Here is a 23,507-nt window from a genome sequence, read left to right on the forward strand (position 1 = left end):
CTCTCGGACTTTCCACGCGATTAAACGCCGACACAAACAACAAAAGCGAGAGTGCGGCCGAGCCAGCAGACCATCTAAATAACACCAGTGCCAAAACAGGACACCATGACGACTTATTTGTTAAAATTAAATTAAAACCTGGTTTTACGATAATAAGGTATTTTTTAATCCCTTTACACTCGCGAATTGCAAAAATAATACGCATTTTGGAATGGATACGGCATCCGAGTGGAATGGATTAAGAAATGGCTTTACACTGAGCTACGAAACTTCTTTTTGTATCAAAAAAAAATGAAAAAAAAGCTATAAAATGTCATTGATTTTTGATAATTGAGAGTGATCAAACTAATATATCACTAAACAAGTCGAGAGACCCACTGAAAAGACACTACTATTCAAGAAAATGCATACACGAATAGACTGACGTATCGACAGCATATGATAATATGAAAAAGCACACTGAGAATTTTTACCTCAAATGTAGAGATCACAACAATATCAAAATCTGGGCACTTGACCAATTTACAAGAGAAATAGTTGGATATGGAATTAATATGTCATTGGTTCTGAACTAAAGATTTTTTTTAAATTTTTATATTATGATTTTAGATACATCTTTAACGTGGTGGCTGGGAATAAATTATTAGACATTATTGTTGGATACACTACACATTCCTTAGGTTACATTAATTTCATTTATGAAAATAGTTGTGATGATTTTTTCTCATAATTTACTAAAAATTGCGATACTCCAAATTGCTGAATATTAAGCAACAATCTGTAAGTAAACATAGCGTTCGAATATTAGACTTTTCTGAAGATATATATTCTTCCTCTGGTTGAAAGTTGTTTAAAAGTCACTTAAAACAAAACTAACTATGAACGTCAGTAACAACTTTCATAAAATTATCTAATTGTAAGTCTTTCATAATTGTAAGACAAATTCGAAAAATATTTGATTAAATTATACATAAAAATTATAAAAATTGATATATAACATTTTACTCTTATATCAATGTGTTAAAATCTTTCATCAATCTCACATCTTCAGTTCTGGTTTCTTATTTGAAATTATGCTGTTCGTATAATAATGTCACATTACAGTTGTAGATTAATAAGAAATATTAATTGTTATAATTTAATTTATGATTTATGAAAAAATGTAATATATGGGTATAAGGTAGGAAAGGTAGAATAATAATATGGCTACTACTATTCCATCAATGTGTTCAATTCAAATCTTCAGTTCTAGTCTCTTATGCCTTACGTATAATAATGCCACATTACAGTTTTTTGCTTCATAAGATATATTAAGTATTAAGTTTTAATTTATGAATTTATGAAAAAAATTAACATGTGGGTTAAAAGATACGTAGAATAATAATATGGCCACATGGTAATGTGAGGCAAAAAAAATAGCCTGTATGTATCTTTTTTACTTCAGTACTTATTCGTTATTTAAATATAGTAATCTTGAGAATAATGTAGAATTGCTTATTTGCTATTTATTTGACATATTGCAATCAGAACTCTACAATCCTATGAGCTATTGTTGTGATACTTCTTAACCTTGTGGGTTTAGACTTTTTCTTGTTAACTTTGTTAACATGTTTACTTTGTTAATTAATTTCTTCTAATATCGTTATGTAATCTCAGTGTATTATTACTATTACTATAAAAATTATTTTATCTTTCTGACAAATATTTTATCTTAATTGGACCTGTATGTGTATCATGTTAACATTGTCGTCATATAATATTATTCGTCATATATTATTATTCTCTTCATAACTATGAAGCTTTGATTCGTACTAGAGAAGCATAGGTACTGTTGTCTGTGCTTTAGTTCAGCACTTTCACCATTCTCGCTTTCCTTTGATTGTAGCAATGTTTGTGTTAATCACTATTAGACATAGACACCTTCACATTTAGAATTTACTTACACTATCTTTATTAATTTTATAAAGTTTCTAGAATATTCGATAAAGTAATTGATTCCATTGGTAAAGCACAGTGGTACTTTTATAGTAGCATTGAAACATTGAAATTATTCAAATTTTAACTTTTTGGCCTATTAAATTTTTAAATATTCGGATCTGTGATGTTTTTTTCGCCTTTCAGATAATTTAAATACTATACATACTCATATCGTAACATATTTTTTATATTATTCCACTTCTATTACTAAGGGAGCTTTCACACCATACTTAAAAAAGGACTTGGTTATGAAGTCCATGATCAGTCTTCACTGTCCAATCAATCATTGATCATCCCATCAATTATCATCCGTGATCGATAATATTAAAATATTGCAATTTTCTTCAATGCATAATTTATACGATGCATTTTTTAAGGTTCATGAAGATTGTACAAAAAGATACGTAAAATGCGGAACTAAAATCATAGATGATCATTCATAATTGATTATTCATCGTGAATAATATAAACGGTTATTAAATATCGTTAATGAGGCGCAAGTATTATAATGGGATAATATAAAGAAAATTGCAAACTATCTATACATGAACTACAAAAACTTTGATTTGTACCTTTCCATAAACTAATGAAACAATAATTTCAATAAGGATATGAATATATTTAATTGATCAAACAGTACTAATAAATTCTAGTACTCAATTAAGAAGTTCTAAAACTTATTAGTATTTTGTAAATTAAATAAGTATATTAAATATTATTAAGTCTTAATAAGATCAGAACTACTTAACTTATATGTTATGTCCAATATAAAATAATTAGTGTTTATATTTATTATGTCAAGATAGTGGTGAAAAACTAAAAGACTGAAAATATAATTTTTAAGGATATAAATATTGGTGCAATTAAGCACGTTGCAGATATTTATAAACCCTAATACTCAATATAATCTAAACTGATAAATTATATTTTATGTATATATAACAATGAAATTATTTTATATTAATCCAGAAAGTGGTGAATGGAGGAAAAAGAGTACGTGATTTCTAGAGATTCTCTGGCCGATAGACCAATAAATAAACCAATATTATGTAAAATAGACCAATGTCATGACAAGGCTATGTTACGTAGCGTTTTGCATATAAAATGGCACTAAAAACTGTTACACATAAAATGTAACTTCACTCGTATGTTATTACGCTACATGACGAAGATGCACTTATGGTAAGATTTAAGATTTTTTTTGAGAAGTTTGCATGTTTTCTGGGGTAGGTTTTCTAACTGCAAACACATAGCATTTTGGCAGTTTTTAGTACCACTTTATATGAAAAACTCTACGTAAAATAGCCTTGTCATAACATTGGTCTATTGTACGCCAGAATCGTGCAAACTATATGGATTTTTTGAGTATTTTGTTTTACTACTAATACATTTATATAAACTATTACCGAATATGACGAATAACAATTACAAGCTCTACTAATTAAAAACGAATACCTTCTATTGTTTTTCAGTCAGATTTACAAAAACGTGAATCCTCTAATTACTATCTAGAAGCAATTAATTCCATACACGTTCAGCAACATATTAAAGAAACGTAGTACTATTTATGTAGTTAATCCATTGCTTTGTAAAACATACCCTTGAACAGCTCGCATATTACTTTATGCGAAAAAACAACATTATGCTATTTGCTCAATACACTGATGATATGCCGTGAGTCATGTAACCCCACGAGAGCAGAAAACCTTCGCGAATGAACTTGAGTTTATTGTTTCCGTACTTCTCCAAGTACATTGATTTATTGCGCTATCACATCAAATGCGCAATTGATATCTACGATAAATTATCTACGAATTTGATATAAGATGTTTTAGAAATTCTTGCGATTTTATGTCATCATTTGCTAGTGGTTTCTAAACGTTTAAATTGACAATTTTACAGATGTGTTTGTATTTAGATTCTCTTCTTTCTCTTTTTTTTTCTCAATATGACCAACTGTATATTATCTTCATATCTTATACCCTTGCCGAATTACGTTTTTTTATTTATTAACTTTCCATAGGGTAAGGGGGCGTCCATTAATCACGTGATCGATTTTTTAAGGATTTTTGGATGCTCCCTCCCACTTGGTGATACGTGGTGATATTCAAAATCACCCCTCCTTCTCCACCAAACATTGCGTATATTTTATAGAAAAAAATGTTAATTTTTTGATTATTTTTGAAAATGTTTGGGTTTTTTAGGTAAAAAATAAAATACATTTGATATGTTACTACACCCCTCTCTCCCCCACGTAGTATTTCGTGATTTTTTGTCAAACCCCCTAAAAACCCCACAATCGAAAATGAAAATTTTTACATATCTTTACGTTTCTGAACATTTTGGCATACCTTATAGATATTGGATGAGTGTATGTGTGTGTATGGGTATGTGTGGATAAAATTTTTCGTCGACGTTTTCGGGAGCACCGATTAACCGAGTCTTCTATCGCTAGTGAAATGTGCTGATTAGTTTTTGGCAAAGACAGGTCCATCCATTTCGGAAGCAAAGAGTGAAATTAGGTTTGTGAGAGAACAGTGTATACGATTTGAATGGATTGAAAATTATTTAATTTGTAATGATGGGGAGACATCATGATTATTTTTGGCAAGGATAGGTCAAGCCGTTTCGAAGATACGGAGAAAAGATGGCTTGAGAGAACGATGTATCCGATTTGAATGATTCAAACAATATTTTGCTTGTGTTGACAGTGTGAAGAAAGGATTGGGAAAGGCAAAAAAAAATTATTTCAAAATTTAAAATAATGATAATTTCCAAAAAAACTTTTTTAAACATCGAAAATGATTCAGATTTTAAGTTTAATTCTAGCTAAAAGCTGAAGTATTGGCGTAGAACTTTATGTAGAACCCTTGTAATAATAAAGATGATTAAAAATCTTAACCTTTTTATTACTTAATATTATGTCCTTCAAGATTTTATTAATATATATTTTCAATTTTGTCTATCAATGTACTGTTTCATACAATATAAGTCGATTCTCAACTATTTTTTTTTTAATATTAATTGTATCTTATTGATCAAAGATATTTTTTTAATATTAATTGTATCTTATTGATCAAAGATATATTGCTTTGTTGTTAATTACTATCGGTGCAGTATGATTAACGATTAAAATCTATAGTCGTGTCGTAAAACCGTCCGTGATGCGGAAATCTACTTTCTAATTGTTTGCTCTCACATTAAATTTTCTTGGTAAAATGCTATTCCTAAGAATATTCGATAACACATTATTGATGCAATGCATTTTATTTGTTCGGGGTTTTTATCAGTAAAGTGAAGGAAATCGTTTTATCAAAATAAGTTGTTTTTTAACTCATTGCAAAGGAGGCCGGGTAAAAATACCCGAGTCAAGAACTGCTGCTTTTGAATGTACTTGATTCCAATAGTCGGACAAGCTAATTTTTCTCTATCGGTTTACATATGATATTGAAAGAGTTAGCTGGGACCGTTTTAGATTTAATTGCCTTAATTTTTCAAAGATTAAGCATAATAAAGAGTACTTTTCAAAAAAAGAAATGAGTCAATGCATGTCTTGGCAATGATATCCCAAAAGTAATTACCGTCTTGTTTTACCAGATTATACTTAAAACAATGAGTGTACATCCAAAGAATTCATTATTTACACAAATTGCGATATCATAAAATTTCGCGATAACGAAAATATCAGTCTGCCTGGCGCGTTTCAGTCCGTCAATTAGTGTTCCACATTAGCAATATTCTTTGAAATTGATATGATTTTTTACTGTAGACTTGTTCTCTTATCAATGAGCCGTTATCAGCAGACAGAGGCTGAGCGATCAGGCGGCGAGTCTACGCAAGAGCAGGTTGAGGTTGTCATAGGTCAGTCCCGGCTCATATGAGTGCCGAGAGAAAGCTTCTAGAACCGCATAGGTCACTCGCATTTGAATAATTTAATTGCTGGAAAACTGGTATAGAAGTAATAGACATGAAACTTAAAATAAACGGAAATAGACGCTTGTGTTATTTATGACTTGGCAAGCAGAAAATTAGAATTAATGCGCGGTTTGTGAACTATTTAGGGAAAATAGTTTATGGAGCACGTCTGGTTTTTAATAAATCACAAAAATATAGACCTGAATAGTACTTTGTAAAATATAAATCAGAAAGTTTTGAGTTCCATTTTTATGAAACTTTAGAAATAACCAGCAGTAGTGACATCGGTTTTCGTTTGAAAATATAGGGAGCAATATGTGTTAAAGAGTAAATAGCCCTTCCTCGACATTGCTGCACCAATAAAAAGTCATCAGTTTAAAATTTTTATTAATAAATCCATCAGATAGAGATAAGTCATCCGCTGGGTAGCCACGCATTAGGTCATAAAAAACTTAATAAATTAAATTCCAGGTACTTCTAAATATCATAATAAATTTACAATTAATTATAGTAAGAATACATAAAGTCCTCGCAGCTTTTAACTAGATAACTGTGGTAGTAAAATATGGTTTTTGAGGTAAAGTGTAACTTACAACTATTTATTTCATACCGACATAGCCTCAAAAATTCTAAATATCTTGAAATTTGAGAGTATGCTTTTTTTATTTTGATCAAAGAATGAGACGCATGATGAGTAAAATACATAAAATTTAACTATTTCTCCATGACGAGTATATTCGTGAAGCACAGTTAAATGGTTAAGCCACACATACACCCTTTTTTAGGTAAGGGGGCGTCGGTTAATCACGTGATCGATTTTTTGAATCCCTTCTTCTCCTTGGTAAAATTCAAAATCACCACCCCCTCCCCCTAGCAAGCACCACGTGTATTTTTAGTTACGAATAAAATCGTAAAATTTTCAAATATTAAAAAAAAATGGATTTTTTTTTAAATTTTGGTAAAAAATATATACACGTGATATCTTACCCCTCCCTTCTTGATATTTCGTGATTTTTGAATTAATGGACGCCCCCTAAATTCTTATAAACAAAATTATCAAAATTGATCATAAATCATCAAGTTTTTGTACTTCAAAAATTGTATTCAAGATTTTAACTCTATTTTTAAACACATACATTGCGTATGACATTGGTATCCACTTATATCATGGTCCTTTGTAGGTGGACAAAATATTTGTGTTGTAATAAAAATAAACCTTCTGTTAGTCTATAATAAGATTGTGGTTTAAATTTGTTTTTATTATTTACTCTGAATATATAGAAATATTTAAATTAGCATTATGTGTTATCCGTTACAAGTCATTCAATATACTTTACTCTATTATTTAATAAATTAGTGCAAAAAAGAGTGTTGTTTGTTCATATTTCCAAATTAATATATATATATATATATATATATATATTAACTATGATTTCTTTAAAAATATCTTAAGAATGTCCACATCTTAAGAATGTGTTTTATTTGGCTAAATAATATTTTATTGCTTTATTTGGAATATTGTGAGAGATCAAAGTGCACATGGACTTGATACCAAAAGTTTAATGCATTTAGGCATTAATTTTATCTGTTAAATATTTTAACACTTAAATACACTAAAATAATTATTTATTCCCCATTGTAATGTTACGGATCATTTCTGGTACTTTCGCGACTTATCAGTGCGTTAAAGTGTTAAATAAGTCGGAAAATCCAAATTCATGATACTTTACCGTTTCTCTAAATAATTAAAATCATTCTTTGTCCAAAACTTAATGACGTCGACAATCACGAATTCTTTAGATTTCTCGAAACGGTTTTTATCATTTTGTTACTGACCTATCCCAATTTTATCAATTCGAATGCATTGCAATAGCGTACAGAGTTATCGAAATACACAATAGCGTTCATTGACGTATGTTGCAATGTCGGCAAATATGAAAATATGGATTTTCAATCAAATAATAAACGAATGCTTTGATTTTTAATGTGAGACACATTTCATATTTCGCAATATTTCAGATTCACACGCGTCGGGCTCACGAGGTTCGAGGCACCTTGACTGGGACGCTTCAGGCCTTCGATAAACATTGGAACATTGCGTTATCAAATGCAACGGAACGCTGGTCTAGACGAAAATCTAACAAAATGAAAGCACCCCCGATGGGCGGTAAGTGAAATATGGGGACTTGATTTAATTCAAATAAAATTTTGGTCTCTACACGGAATAGTAGTCAGAGGTCCAAGTATGATATCCACCTCTGACAACCTGGTGTCTAGGAGATGTGACATCGGTTTTTGCTTTATAATATAGATACAAATACGTTTCCAAGCGAAAATAAGCATTGCTGCATACTATAGCAAAGAATTTCTTCTAATAAATTCATTAAATAGAGGTAGGACAATCATTGGGTTGCCATCTTTAAAGCCATGCCTATAAGATCATCACAATATATTGTAGTAATATATAGCTTAAAGGACTGATCAAATTTTAATTGCTATTAATATTATAACAACAAAAATGGTCAAAGTCTGAAAACTTTATATAGTAGGACATAATCAAATATATTCTGACTGATATCAAGCATGTTTTAATCAGTAAACCAGATTGTAGTCAGCATATAGTCAAATCATTATAGTAAGTTTACCTCGGAATTCGAGATACTCAGCTGTAAGTCTGTAAATACTTGTATTGTATATTGATAGGTACACCCGACTATATGTAGGTTTTGAGACAACTTTTTAGTGTCAATATACAAGTATTTACATACTTACAGTTGGGTATCTCGAATTCCGAGATTCTTACCTAATTTAAGCGTAAATGACTGGACTAATGAGTAGCAAAATTTTACGAATATACTCGTAATGCGTATAAAACTTTGACCATTGGCTATTTAAATCGGAAAATTTTGAAAAAAAATCATTCTCATCAAGTCATTCTCAAATTTCAAAATATTTAAAATATTTCGAAACTGTACTGGTATAAAATAAATAGTTGTTTGACATTTTACCCCAAAAAGAACATTTATCCTCGATTCTGACGACACAAAACTTTGCAGCAATTCAACGAGCGCGCCACAGTTGGCTGGTTAATCAATAATTTTCTCAAAAACTATAATAAACACTTGTGTCTTTATAGAATAGATTATGTGCGAATGAGCGACAAGTTTTCATAAAAAATCATTCTAATTCTGTATTCCGCCACGTAGTTATAGAATTTATTATTTAAAAGCTCTTCTTCGAATGACCAAAATGTATACCGCCACGTAGTTATGAATCTATGTATTAAACATTTACTTGTTGACATATTATGTATTTGTTGCAGTTCTAATTACACTATTGATTTGTCTCTAAGTTCTAATCAAAGAAGATATTTTTATTAATTATTTATTACACATGTTGTTTCGCGGACTTTACTTTTAGAAGTCAACAATTAGTCCTATCAAACTCTCCAGGGGTAGTAACCATCCCGTGTAAAAGTTCAATGCCATGAAGATTGTCACCTCATGGCCAATATAATAAAACGAAAATACTTCCGAACAAATTCAGACGGACAAAAATAATATATCTTTATTTAAACCATCTCAAAATGAAAGTGAAAAAATAACGCCCCAGTTAATATTGAACGCCCGAATAATACAATTTATATTGTAAAATGAATTATATATTATTATTAAATATGATGATTTACTTTATATTATTATCAAATTTTCAGGCGCAGGTTGTCCAAGCAACAAACCAAATAAAATTCGCGTTAAAATTCCTGAAACTAAAATAATAAGCAGCAAAGGTAAAAATGAAGTTTGTGAACGATTTGTACCAAAAGTAATGATCAGAGGGGAACATGTTGTTTTAATAATATTAAACCTCCAAGAGAAAGTTAAGAAGTAAAATAAGGATGGTTTTTCACAGCTTCTAGCCTGGGATTATGATTTTATGAAGACTAAAATTTACAGGAGTAATATTATTTTTGTAATTAATATAAATATTGAGTTGTTTTTATGTTGTTTAATAAAATGTTGATGAAAATCAATAAAAAATTAAATATCATGTTTTATTTGGCCACATAATTAAAATTTCTTAAGCTACGGTTACAATCTTAATTATGAACTTTAATTCAGTATCTTGGCCTGATCTCTCACCATCTGTATTTCGTTGTGCATCTCAATCGATTTTATGTCTTTACTAGTATCTGTTTTTAAATTGTTTACAAATATCAAAGATCATAGATCATTTCTATTATCGACTTTGAAAACATTTGTATGCACAAACGAGTTGCACGATACAAGTTTCCACGGTGCATTTTTGCACTTGTATTGAACCGTGTGCTGTGTTTCCCGATGTGTGTACTTTCTCTCAGGACAGAGACCCCGTAGTGAAAGTGATCAACAAACCTCAAACTGTATGCTTTATAAGGTTATTTATATTTGAATCCTTTGGAAGAGGTTTTAGTCTTATTTTTTTCATTAAAATTGCCAGAATTTGTTTTCGTTTGGCCCATAAATTGAAATTTAAGAAAAAATATCACGTACTACCTAAGAGTACATATATTTTATGAGAGAATAATTTGAAAGATATTATTTATCTTTTGAATTTAGAGTTGATGTATAGTTGTATTAAGTAACTTACTCATATGCATGAATTATACAATTTTATAGCTAGATTTCAGATTTTATCTAAAATCAATTGATTAGATTTCTTGAAGTGATAGTCTAATCACTAAAATGCTCAAATAAATAATAAAACTCTTAAATGTAATTCTTTATTAAATTTTAAAAATTAATATCCCACACATAAGAGAACGGTAAATCGATGGATTGCCTCTCATCAAATAAGTAAGTCTTAACCAAGATTATAGAACATATAAGAGTTCTGATTGCTGTTCAAACAATTCCAAAAAAAAAAATCAAAATATAGTTTACTAATACTGTAATGAATAACTAAGTAAAAATGCTCTAATGCAACTGATTTTAGACAAATTTAGAACAAATCTTAAAAATTCTACTATAAAAATAGGACTTACGTGTATGTTATGCTTCAACTGTTATTTGCCGCACAGCGATATGATTGAGAACTGAAAAAATAAAAGAAAAATATAATTAATAAAATTATAGATAATTCAAATTATAATAATATTATGCTAAAAATAATAATTAAGGTTGGAGCATCTTCCACATATTACCCTTTCAAAAGAAAATGTATCTTTTATTTCAAATGCATAAAAATGACTAATCATAAGTTATGTGGATCATGTGTAAATGTAATTAATTATAATTTGCATAACGCCTGTATTGTAGAGAATTAAAATTTGCATTGACACTGACATTTAACACTAACATGCTTCTATTCGTTTTGATCAATTAATGAATAAATTTTAATTAATTATAGAAGACTTTAATTTACTAATAGAAGTCTTGCTATTAAAGCCATTAAACCGAAGAAGAACGTATTCAAATCACCATTTTTGTTATTTATTACTGTGAATGATTAATTGAGCAAATTGTACTTGTTACTTTCATTTTAAAAATATCATTTATAGAATTAGCTTTTCTTATAATTTTTGTAGATTTAATGATAGTTGTACATGTTAATATTACATTTTCTCTAGAAAGTCCGTTAGTGAAGATAAAAAATAAAACTAAAGATGGACATATTAGATATAAACCATCTAAAATGCAATACAAAATGCATTGCATTTAATTTTATACTATTACAATCAAGAGAACCAATTTGAGTTGATGGATTCATTTTAATTCAGTGACGTTAACTTTAGCCTTCAAATAATTGGAATATAAATGATGTAATAATTACTGATCAAGTTACTATTTTTTACTAATTTACTAATTTAAAAACATTTGTAACTCATCATGACCAATTTGTTATTTGTATATCACTTTAAAAACAAACATAACATCGAAAACTGAAGGATCTAGCATAAATAGATGGTTTTCTTTTTTTTTGGTATTAATAAAATTATTAATTATAAAATATTCATAAAATTTAATTATTTTTTTAGTACTATAAAGTGTACACTGTATAGTGTATTAATATATCAAGTGTACAAACTTTAATAGATGCAAGAAGCAAATTAGGATCAAAACCCAATTTATCTATTTTTTAGTGCAAAGATTTTTTTCTGATGCATTAATCTTCATACAGTTTTATGTTATATAAAATTATAAGTAAATATTTTACCTCAACATCACTTTACAGAATTTCAGTAAAAATTGAGCAATTAATACAATTCAATATTGTAAATACTCTTACTGGTTGGAGAGCGGATAGCTTCAAAAATTTTCTAAAGAAAAATTGAGTGTCAACCCGATGTTCTATTTAAAACGGATTCGTTATATGCCATTTCATTAAGATCGAAACCCAATTTATCTATTTTTAATGCAAAGATTTTTTTCTATAATTAATGTATTGACCTTCATACAGTTTTATGTTATATAAAATTTTAAGTAGAACATTCTACCTCAACATTACTTAACAAAATTTCTATAAAAATTGAGCAGTTAATACAATTCAATATTGTAAATATTCTTACTGGTTGGAGAGAGGATAGCTGAAATAATTTTACAAAAAAAATGAGTGTCTAATGTCATATTTAAAGCTGATTCATTATATGCCATTTCTAAACATCTACGCCCAGTTATTCTGTTTCTATAACTAAGGGCCCAATTCTCCGATAAAATAGACCGTAACAAAGCTATGTTATGGTGCTTTCTTCTTATAAATCGTCAGACAATTTTAATATAAAACCTAACATAGATAACGGTCAAACGTTGAAAAAATAATGTTATCATAACTGCACCTTTCTGATGTGTCATGATAACACATACGCGAAGTTAGGCTTTATGTGTAACAAATAAATACATAACATTTTGGCAGTTTTCACTACCAATTCATATGAAGAAAGAACCGTAACCTAGCTTTTCCATGACAACGCTATGTAAATAGTCCAGTCATTATAGTAAGTTCACCTCGGAATTCGAGATACCCAGCTGTAAGTCTGTAAATACTTGTATATTGACACCCTAAAGTTGTCTCAAAACCTATATATGGTAAGGTGTCAATATCATATGTAGGGTTTGAGACAACTTTAGGGTGTCAATATACAAGTATTTACAGACTTACAGCTGGGTATCTCGAATTCCAAAATTCTTACCTAATTTAAGCTTATATGACTGGCCTGATTCGATATTTCTGTAAAGAAAACATATAAAGTATTACACATCGTTAGAAAGGTCTCAAAATTCTTAGTTTTTTTCCCATATATCGCAACTTCGAATTCCGAACGGTGTGGCCTACAGGCGAGTTGCCGTCATAAAATTTCAGGAAAATCGGAAAATCTCGAGAAAATTATATGAACACACTTAACCATTCATACACCATTTTATTCGTTATTTTATTCTGCATCTTTCGTACGAACAAAGTTTTTTTGTATCTTTCACGGTTTAGATGTTATAGAGCAATATGTGTAGTTGGAGAATTGGCTATTTTATTGGAGAATTGGCTCCTAAATGTTTTAAACAGAAGTTATAGAACGCTATTAAATCATAATGTTATTACATTTCTATCCATTACATCAGCTCTCTGTCTACTTCAGAGGGATGGCCGAATGAATGAATCGGCCGAACGGGAGGCAGTGATTTTGTCAGCACGTGCACAAGACACGTGTTTGGCAGTAGGGGATCGACGTCCTTGACACAGAGCTACACGTGGGCGGGGGTTGACAGCGTAGCAGGCTCGTAGGGCGCCCGCGGAAAGCGTAGGTTTTTCGGAGACCGCAAGCATGGAGGTTGAATTCACGGGCGAGAGGAGAGTCAAAAATTGAAGAATGAATTATTTGAGAAAATATAATGAAGGTTAAGAGATGGTGGTTCGAGTGTTTTATTGTTCTCGGATTTTATATCTCGGGGGTCGGTTTTGTTTTTTTGTGCATATAGGCTTTCTAGGTGTGTTGATTTCAAGATGGTCTTAATTATGGTTAAGTGGTTGAAACACAACTAGTTTTAGGAAATGTACTTGAATAAACTGTTTTTCAACTCCAATTTTACAATAATCTTTTGTGCTCAACACTTTCTATCAACAGTCGATAAAAGGAGCATAATATGATAGCACAATTCCACTGTTCTGGTCAGTTGTCATAGCAACGTATTACCAGACATTCAATTCAATAGTTTATTATTGATATTTTTAACAGCAATAAGAACTTCTCATTCTTTGATCTGTATTTGACAGGAAAAATTTGATGAATTGGTAATTATAAGATTTTTAACATATTTCAACTTTTGCAGAATTTTCTAAAAACTCACTAGCAAAAGTATCTTGCCTGATGTATTAGAATTAAAGCAGGCCAGGACAATCAGTGTCTTTACTTGCTAACTTACATTATGTTGTTTTCTACGATTAGACAACTCTGTTAACTACTCTTTTTTCACTTGAAATTAAATTTGAGATCTAGAGCCTCAAGTGGAAATTCGATATCAGACTGCTTGATACCAGGGACTAGGGAAATACTAACCAGTTAACTGTGGCATACTCATTGAAATGCTCTGTGTCGTCAGATTCTAAGTTGTTTTTAAGTAAAATACTACTTAAAGCTGAAAATATCCCAAAAATATCGGAAGCTTGAAACTACGTTTTGTATTTTTCTTCTTTAAAATTGCCAATCTGAAGATCAAGGGTCTGATATTAATACGCATGACGTTTATAATCGTCAATTCTGCTACTAAAGGCAAAATTCTTCTATTTTTTCTTCAAGAGCATATTCGTCAATCACAGTTAACTGGTTGAAGACAATCCTTGAAAAATATGAGCATTCGTTTTAATAAAAATAATTTTTGTGTCTTTAATCGTTTTTGTGGATAAAAAATTAAGTATCTTTGAAACACATTTTACCTATTTCGTTATCAGTGATTCACAAAAAAATAATAATAATAATAAAGAAGATACCATTTTATTAACTTCCCGTAGGGCAAGTTATAGTAATCGCAAAAAAAATCGAAAATGAAATTTTTTATATATCTTTACGTTTCAAACCCTTCTGAACATTTTGGCATATCTTAGAAAAAATGGATGTATGTGTGTGTGTGTGCGGATACAAATTTTCGTCGACGATTTCGGGAACACGGATGAAGCGATTGGTAAGGAGACGTGCTGATTAGTTTTTGGCGAAGGCAGGTCTAGCCGTTCCGAAGATATGGGGCAAAAAGTGCCAAAAACGGTAACTCAGTTTTTAAGAGAACGGAGCGTCCGATTTTTTAGGAGCGAAAAAACATTTTACTGAAGAGAGAATTTATAGTTTCTCGAAATTTCAAAAATGTTAATCTTTTTTAAAAAATAATAATTTTTGGTACGGGAAGTTCCAGCAATTTGCTTAAGGCATGATGCCATGCGCCATCAACTTTGCAAATTATTCTTTATAATTTATTATTGCAAATTATTCTTTATAATTATTTAATTACTAATTGTTTTTAGTAATATAAAAAACAAAATTGCATCTTGAAAAAGAAAAAAAATAGTGATGACATAGTAAAAATAAAACGAAATATGTAAAGTGACATGTATTTTTAACAAATTCTGTTCATAACACAAATAAATTAATAACAAATCCTTGACTAATAAATCAGGTACCTATTTAATTATATATTACAAAGTTATTGCATTTGAAAAATGATCTCCATCACCAGATATCCTTTCCCCAAGACAATTCTAGGTGTGAGTACTTGAGCTTACGGTCACACGGCGCGTAAAAGAGACACGTGCCGTGTAAGGTATATGTCCCCTAATCTTACAAATTATTATTACATTTTAGATACACATAGGACCAACCACAAATTCATCATTAGGCCATTGAACGTGACGTATGGCTTCTTCGAATTTCTATAGAGAACATTTGTAAATCGATGAATCATTATCATTAACGGAAAGATTTAATCTGTTGATAAAATAGATATTAGATACTTTTATATCTATAATTGATTTCATCAGTAGTATTTAATAAATATATTATTTTCAATTAGCTTAATTTATTATATTCCGTTTCTTTCATTTTATCGATTTTGGCAAAATAAAAATGGTAACATATCGGTTCAAGCTTTTTGAGTACCTACGCAACTTTAAAATGAATCAAATCCTTGAAATTATGTTGTGAAATTAATTTTCGAGTGCTTGTGTTTTATATTTTTACATTTACATTTCTTTTTTCAATCTTGACCTTTTGTTAAGCGACACCTTTTCATCAACATTATGCGTGATTCTTTAATTATAAAACGTTGTTTACAAATTCAATTTTACGTTATTTAGGGAGAAATGCAAGATCAAAATATACATTCAACTTAAATAAATAAAAATATTTTTTTAAAGTAAAATGCGTTATTGTGTAACATAATTTATAAAAAATTATAAAAGATAAAATATCTAATTAGCATATATTTACCTATGTATTACTTTACAATTATAATAAAAACCCTTATGCATGTGAATATTAGTACATATATCGAGCATATACTATACGATACATAGTCAGTTTATGATGTAATTCATAAAATTTAAAACTTTTTTTCCTAATCATCCGTCATCTCATTTTCTGATAATTAACGCAAATGATAATTAACGTGTGAGGTATTCAAAATAATCGGTTTTTGATGGCTAATCCGGGTTCACCTGTAATAATTAGAAGCTTTTATGAATCACCCGCTTTGTTAGAATAATTCTAATAATAATAAGAAGCGATCTACACGTGCGCTCCGAGAATTTAGAGAAATAGTCCGTGAACACTTTACTCGAAATTTAATTATTTCAACTATGTACAGGGATTTTATAGAAATTCAACTACTTTGTATAAAAATTAGAAGAGGTAACTATACCCTATCTTATTTTGATATATCATCTATGATAGGCTATATCATTATTAATTTATTGAGTAAGAAAATTATGTTTGCGCTATCAGTTTGTGCTAAACCCATTTTAAATCGTTTTTAATAATCTTAATAATAGTTTTTGAATATTTTTACTAGAAATTTACTAAAAGTAGTTATATCTGACTCTGTTTAATAATGTTAGATAGGAGCAGATAGTCAGATAAGATCCCAATATTCAGAAATTTATTGAAGACCCACTGCAATAAACGATTAGAAAACTGCCAAAATTCCATTACACAATTATTTTTAATTTGCGATTCATTATATTTACTCATTTTATTTGAAATTTATTAATTTAATTTTTATTCACAATTAAATTTTATTTACCAAAAATGTAAAGGCTTACTACTGGGTAACTTGAAATATTTTCAAGAAGAGAGTAGAAAAATTTCACAAATTTTGGCAATAATCGCCCTAAATAAAGAACCCTATCGATAAACTAGAAAACTGTCCATATTCTTCACAAAATTATTTATTCTAATGACAATTATTTATGTTATGAGTTTGTTAGTTATATTTACTTATTTAATTTGAAATTTAATGTGTTAATTTTACTTTCTAAAACTTCGTAATTTAATTTAATTTATCAAAATCGAAAAAGCATAAGTTTACTCTACAAAGGTTACCAGTAATCTTTCAAAACTTAAATTAGATAATTTATATTAATCCTCAAACTAATTGTTTATTTACATAAAATTAATACATTTTTCAATTGTTTATACTTATATCTATAACGTATTTTCAGGAATAAAGTAGAAAAAGTTCACAAATTTCGACAATAATCGACCTAAATAAAGGTCCCAGTCGATGGACTAGAAAACTGTCCATATTGTCCACACAATTATTTATTTTAATGACAATTATTTATGTTATGAGTTTGTTAGTTATATTTTATATAATTAAATTTAAAATCTATCATGTTAATTTTACTTCCTAAGATTTCACAAATTAATGCAATTATCAAAATCGAAAAAGCTTAGTGCTGGGGTATCCTTTCAGAACTTTAATTAGATAATTTCCATTTATTCCCAAAATAACTATTTTAAATGTTTTACAAATGAATACATTTTACAATAGTTTGTAATTTTATCTATAAATATATTTAAAATTAGAGTAAAAGATGATCACAAATTTCACAAAACCCAGTCGATAATCAAAAAAATAACTCCATATTCTTAACAAAATTATGTATTCTAATGAAAATTATTTTTATTTTGAATTTACTAGTTAGTTATTATATTAACTGGTTTTATTCAAAAATTTATTATATTAATTTTACTTCCCAATACTCCAAAATTGAATTTACCAAAATCGGAAAAACTTACTATTGGATAATCACCTTTCAGAACTAAAATTCGGTACTTTACATTTATCCTCAAAATTACTTCATGTTTTTGCATAAAAACAGATTGTATTTTAATAAAATAAAATAATCAAATATCTTATGCATAAAAATAAATATAAATATGCACATAACGTTTTATACTACAGATATTTACCTGTAGGTATAGTTTTTGTAAACAATAATAAATTCTGAATGAATATAAAAAATATATCATAATTGTGTGACATAAAAAAGAAGAAAGGAAAATTTTCTCCCCAAAAAAATCACATAGCAATATTTATAAATATCTTAAGCATTTAAAACAACGAAGCATATATACAGTAAAGACCGTGAAGGCGATTTTCTAAAGACTGGACCAAAAACACCTCTTAAGCGAGAAAGCGTATTAAGACAGATAGACCAAAAACGCTTCAAAGTGGCGTATTATGCGAGAAATTATATTAACCATGATCTTCTTCACGGGATTCTACGGAATTTACATCAAAAGGTTCTCTATCTACCAAAACTTCCAGCAGCCAAATACATACAAATTACTCATGACGTACGGTCGCCGTGACGACAGGAGCTACACGTGCTTCTGGGCCAATTCAAGGACGCCTATATACATTTTGTTTTGAAGTATAACATTGTTTATTTCGTCTTTTTTATTTTCAACAGGAGCCAAGCGATAATATGACGTGCGAACGCGTAAAACAGATTATATCAATCGTATTATATGAAATTAGTTATTACAAAATAATTGGAAAAGAAAATTTCAAGAAAACATTGATTGAGGTAATAGAGACACGTCAACCGTTGGGTTGCCCTATGAAAAGGCTACGATATTCAGAAAATCATCACAACTGCTTATAGGTCTCTTAAGTTGTGATTATTGATCAAAACTATGAAATAAATAATAAATACTGGACTGGACTGATCAAAACTATATAGAATATAAAAATATACAGCAATATCTGAATATTACGCTTCTTTATTATTAGTAGTAGTTTACCATCATTATGCGTTTTATCATCTATTACGTCACTTATTATTAGTTTAGAAATATTTATTCAATCAACAAAAAAAAGTTTTCCACTGGGTAATCTCTATTATTTTTGCTCTAACTTTATACAAAATAGTCATAACAATTACTACATGTTTTTGTTGGAAAATCAGATTGGAATTGAATAATTAGAAAAAATGATATATAAAAAATAATTGCAACGTAACAAAAGTAATGAATAAAAAATTTATTTTTCATCCATATAATATGATTTTTGTAAAAGTGAATAAAATGATAAGTAGTACAAAATATATATATAGGGATAAACCTAAACGATTATTCGAATTTTCATAAATCTTTCTGACGTTTGTTAAGGAATTTTTTTAGGATTTTTTGATTTATAGAATATAGTTAGAAAGTAGAAATAAATGGTAAAAATTACAAAAACTTAACATTGTTTGACATTGAAAATATTTGAGGCATTACGATAAATATCAGTATAGGTTATAAAAAATAGACTCTTGAATTGTAGACATGAATGCAGGACAACGTCTGTCGGCTCATCTAGTATATATATATATACTATATATATATATATATATATATATTTATTTATTTATTTATTTATTATTATTTATTTATACTCGGTTTTGTTTAAAAATACTATTAAATGTCAGAAATTAAAATTACTTATAGTTATTTTTAAAAAATATTTACATAAAAAAAAAATAATAATGGAGTGTTAATTAAAATAATTAAAATATTTTAAATATTAACCAGATTTTTATTTATTTTTCAAGATGCAATTATAATCTATTTTTATAATGCCAAAAATATTTAGTAATTTTGAATAACAATATGCAAAGTTAAAACCAAAATAGAGCTTACTCAATGGTGGTACCCCACTTTTTGTGTTGGTTGAAAAAGTAATCAAGTGAGTTTATAGAAATATAACTAATAATTTAAATACATACATACAAATCGATAAGTGCTTGAAAGCCTCAGTATGCAATCACAAGGATTCAGGTTCAAATCCTGATTTACCTCATATCAGGCAGTAGTGATATCCGTTTCTACTTGAAAGTATAGATCAAAAATATGTTTCAAAGCAAATTAGTTTTTAGACTCTGATGTACAGAAAAGTAAGTGCGTAGAAAAATTAATAGAGTAGGATATAGAAATAGAAACATTGTATGCAGATAATCCTTCTAATCAATATGATGGAATTTCGATAAAAATTATTTTGTGGATAGACAACAAGAATAATAATATTGTAAGTGGCTAAAATTCTGACCTGCAAAAAAATCTATACAAAAATGAAAGCTATAGACATTCAAAATACAAAAATTTTATGATGCATTAATTGGTTTAAATGAATATGTAAATTACATATTCAATACATCCCATCTAACAAATCTAAATTCGATGGATGCTGCTTGATTAATATTTCCGCGCCGTATGATCTACGTGATAATTCTTCGAATATCTACGTGACAAACTCTGCGTTTTATATAAAAATTACCATCGGTTTTCATAATAGATTTAATTCAAATTAAGATTATTCATAGATTCGACCTCGGCTCAAAATCAATGCTATTGCGATCTTCGACGTTTACCTTCCAAAGGGCGGGGAAAGAACAAGGCCGTTGAACGAATAAATATACAATTAAAATATTATGCTGTATATAAATGAATTCTGGTCGGATTTGTATCGAATCCGATGATATGTCCGGGTTGAGAAAAATATGTTTACAAAGTTATTGGGCGAATGAACATGATCCATCTTCTGCAGAATTAAGTACAAAATTAATTATGCATGCAAGAGATGTTAGCGAAGGGCAAGAAAAAAATAGGCAATGTTTGTTTACAAATCATCAACTAGGCAAAAAAGATTGGATAAAAAAATTATAATTGATGGATAAGTATAAACGATAGATCATCAAAAAAATCATATGTATATATACATAGTGGAAAATAACTTTAAAATATAAAAATATATATTTAAGAAAAATGATATCTATTTAAGATATATCATCAAATATGAGAAACTCCTTATTTGTTGATTATCAAAAGCAATCGCAGACCAATAAATATAAGTCCAATATAATAATTTAATATAAGTGAATAAACTATTAAATTTAACTTCATATTAAAATATTTGAAAATGTATAGAGTCTTATAGAATTACAAGCAATATTCTTAATTAATTTTTTTTTTCATTATTTATCATATTTAAGAAATTATTTTAAAACTCTATGAAAATTTTATTTTATGAAGTAGATTTAAGATTCATTTATATCCAACGTCTTTTAAAAATCTGTAATCTTGATTAGAAAAACTTTTACTAAAGGGATTTCTACACTTTTTTTAATTTTAGTTTTATTTTAATTTTTTCATAATAGCTTATAAAATTGTTTTTTTGTTGCAAATTGTGCACATTTTACCTTTAACAAGACTTTAAAATTGGAACCTAATAATTGCTTGCATTAATAATAATTATATAAATATTAATTATTAAGTTAAGGTAAGCAGCTTAAACATTGCAAAAATCTCTCTTTAAACAAAATTTTTAAATCTATTTTATTTTAATTTTTATATATGGATCTAAAAATACTTTTAAATTATAGAGGTATTCATAGTAATTATAATAATATATCATAAAATTAAAAAAAAACTAATTTTATATTTTTATGCGTTCTTCATGTAAAGCCAACATGCATTATTATTTTTGTCAATGAAAGATTAATTAATTAATTTTGATATTTATATATATTTACTTTTAGTAATAAAATAATAACGCAGTAAAAGATACTTAGAAGTGAAAAGATTAATTAATTAATTTTGATATATAAACATTATGGCTTGTTTAGCACTAAGTAAATATCAAAATTAATTAATTAATCTTTTAAATTTTAAGTATTTTTCATTGACAAAAAAATAATGCATATTGGCTTTACATGAAAATCATTGAAAGAATTTATAAAAATTTAAATTTAGAATTTTTTAAAATTTTATTATATATTATAATCATTGTGGAATACTATCATAAATCCATATATATCCATATCAATAATAGTAATAAGAGTAATAGTAATATGTAGTTATTTTATCAAAATGCTAGCATACATGACTGCGCAATTTATTTAATTTATTAAAATTGAAAAGGCTGCTAACTGGGTAACATTTCAAAACTTGCCAATTTACATATATCCTCAAGTTTTGTTTTGTACAATAAAGATACTAGGGCCTTACTTTAATTTCAAAAAAAATTATTTAAGAATTACAAATCTATTTTATTTGTAATCTGATTTTCTCTATTTGAATTTGTAATTTATCATAATGTAACCATTAAAAAAGTGTGGGAACAGGTAATTTGTGTGCAACAGGTGATATTATGGCACGTGCAAGAAGACTCGAAGTGGTAATAATGTAATAATAAATTCGATGCCCGTATTCGAAGTTTACTATAATATTATGATATGAAATAATAACGACAATTAGTGAAGTCGTTTACTCGCTCACGTGTATCGAACATTGAACTGAGGCTAACGAATCGCGATAAAAATACAACAGGTAAAATAGAGACTTTCTCAATGGGAGAGTCGCTAGAAAAGTAAGAAAAAAACGAAAAAAAAAATAAATTTTGGATACAAAAATTGAAATATGTAATAGATGAGAGAAATAGAGGTAATTTACTACATATATACAACAAGAACAGAGAAGCTTTTTAACAGGCCATCCAAAATTTTTGATAGACTTCCACACGCTATCGGTTGTATTCTCAATTGAAAACCCACACAAATTATTAAGAAAAGTATAAGCATAAAAATACTTTTAAATACTGCGAAAAAAGGAACTAGAAAATTTACTCTGAACTGAAATAAAAAACTAACAACCACAATAAAAAAAATATCTTTATAATACAAACTACCCTTATCGACTTAAAAGGACATCATGACTTAACTGAGTAGTTACTTCATATTAGTTACTTTATACTTAAATTAAATTTATATTCATACATAGACATATTATAATTCTTAATATTTTTATCAATTAAGGTCTTGTATAAATTTGATTTTTGTATGATGTTTTTTATTTTATTTGAAACGCAAAATCGTCTCTATAATCATGTTTACCAAGATTGAAGTAAGAACGGACCCAAGCTTAAAGATTTGGTTGTGAAAATTAAAATTTTTTTAATGCAAAATTTAAGTATTTATTTTTAATTTATTTTTTTAAATGTTTGAGGGTACAATGACTATTGTAGAAAATGTGTATTTTTAAATATTTTTTAATAAAAAAATTTAAGTCTATTTATTTTTATTTTTTTTTTTAAAAAAGTTTGATATGCAATGACTATTGT

The 23,507-nt window shown here is 28.1% G+C and overlaps 1 protein-coding gene across 1 annotated transcript; it reads left to right on the forward strand.

Moving 5' to 3' along the window:
* Positions 1 to 5,762: 5,762 nt before the first annotated feature.
* Positions 5,763 to 9,780, forward strand: LOC113366803. The gene is made up of 3 exons (XM_026608457.1): positions 5,763 to 5,822; positions 7,912 to 8,059; positions 9,605 to 9,780. The coding sequence occupies exons 1-3, from the start codon at positions 5,763 to 5,765 to the stop codon at positions 9,778 to 9,780; spliced, it is 384 nt and encodes a 127-aa protein (XP_026464242.1).
* The last annotated feature ends 13,727 nt before the right edge of the window (positions 9,781 to 23,507 follow it).

This window comes from Ctenocephalides felis, unplaced genomic scaffold (genome assembly GCF_003426905.1).
Source record: "Ctenocephalides felis isolate EL2017-DRISC unplaced genomic scaffold, ASM342690v1 CF-g0.4_SCAFFOLD_01170, whole genome shotgun sequence".
Taxonomy (NCBI): domain Eukaryota; kingdom Metazoa; phylum Arthropoda; class Insecta; order Siphonaptera; family Pulicidae; genus Ctenocephalides; species Ctenocephalides felis.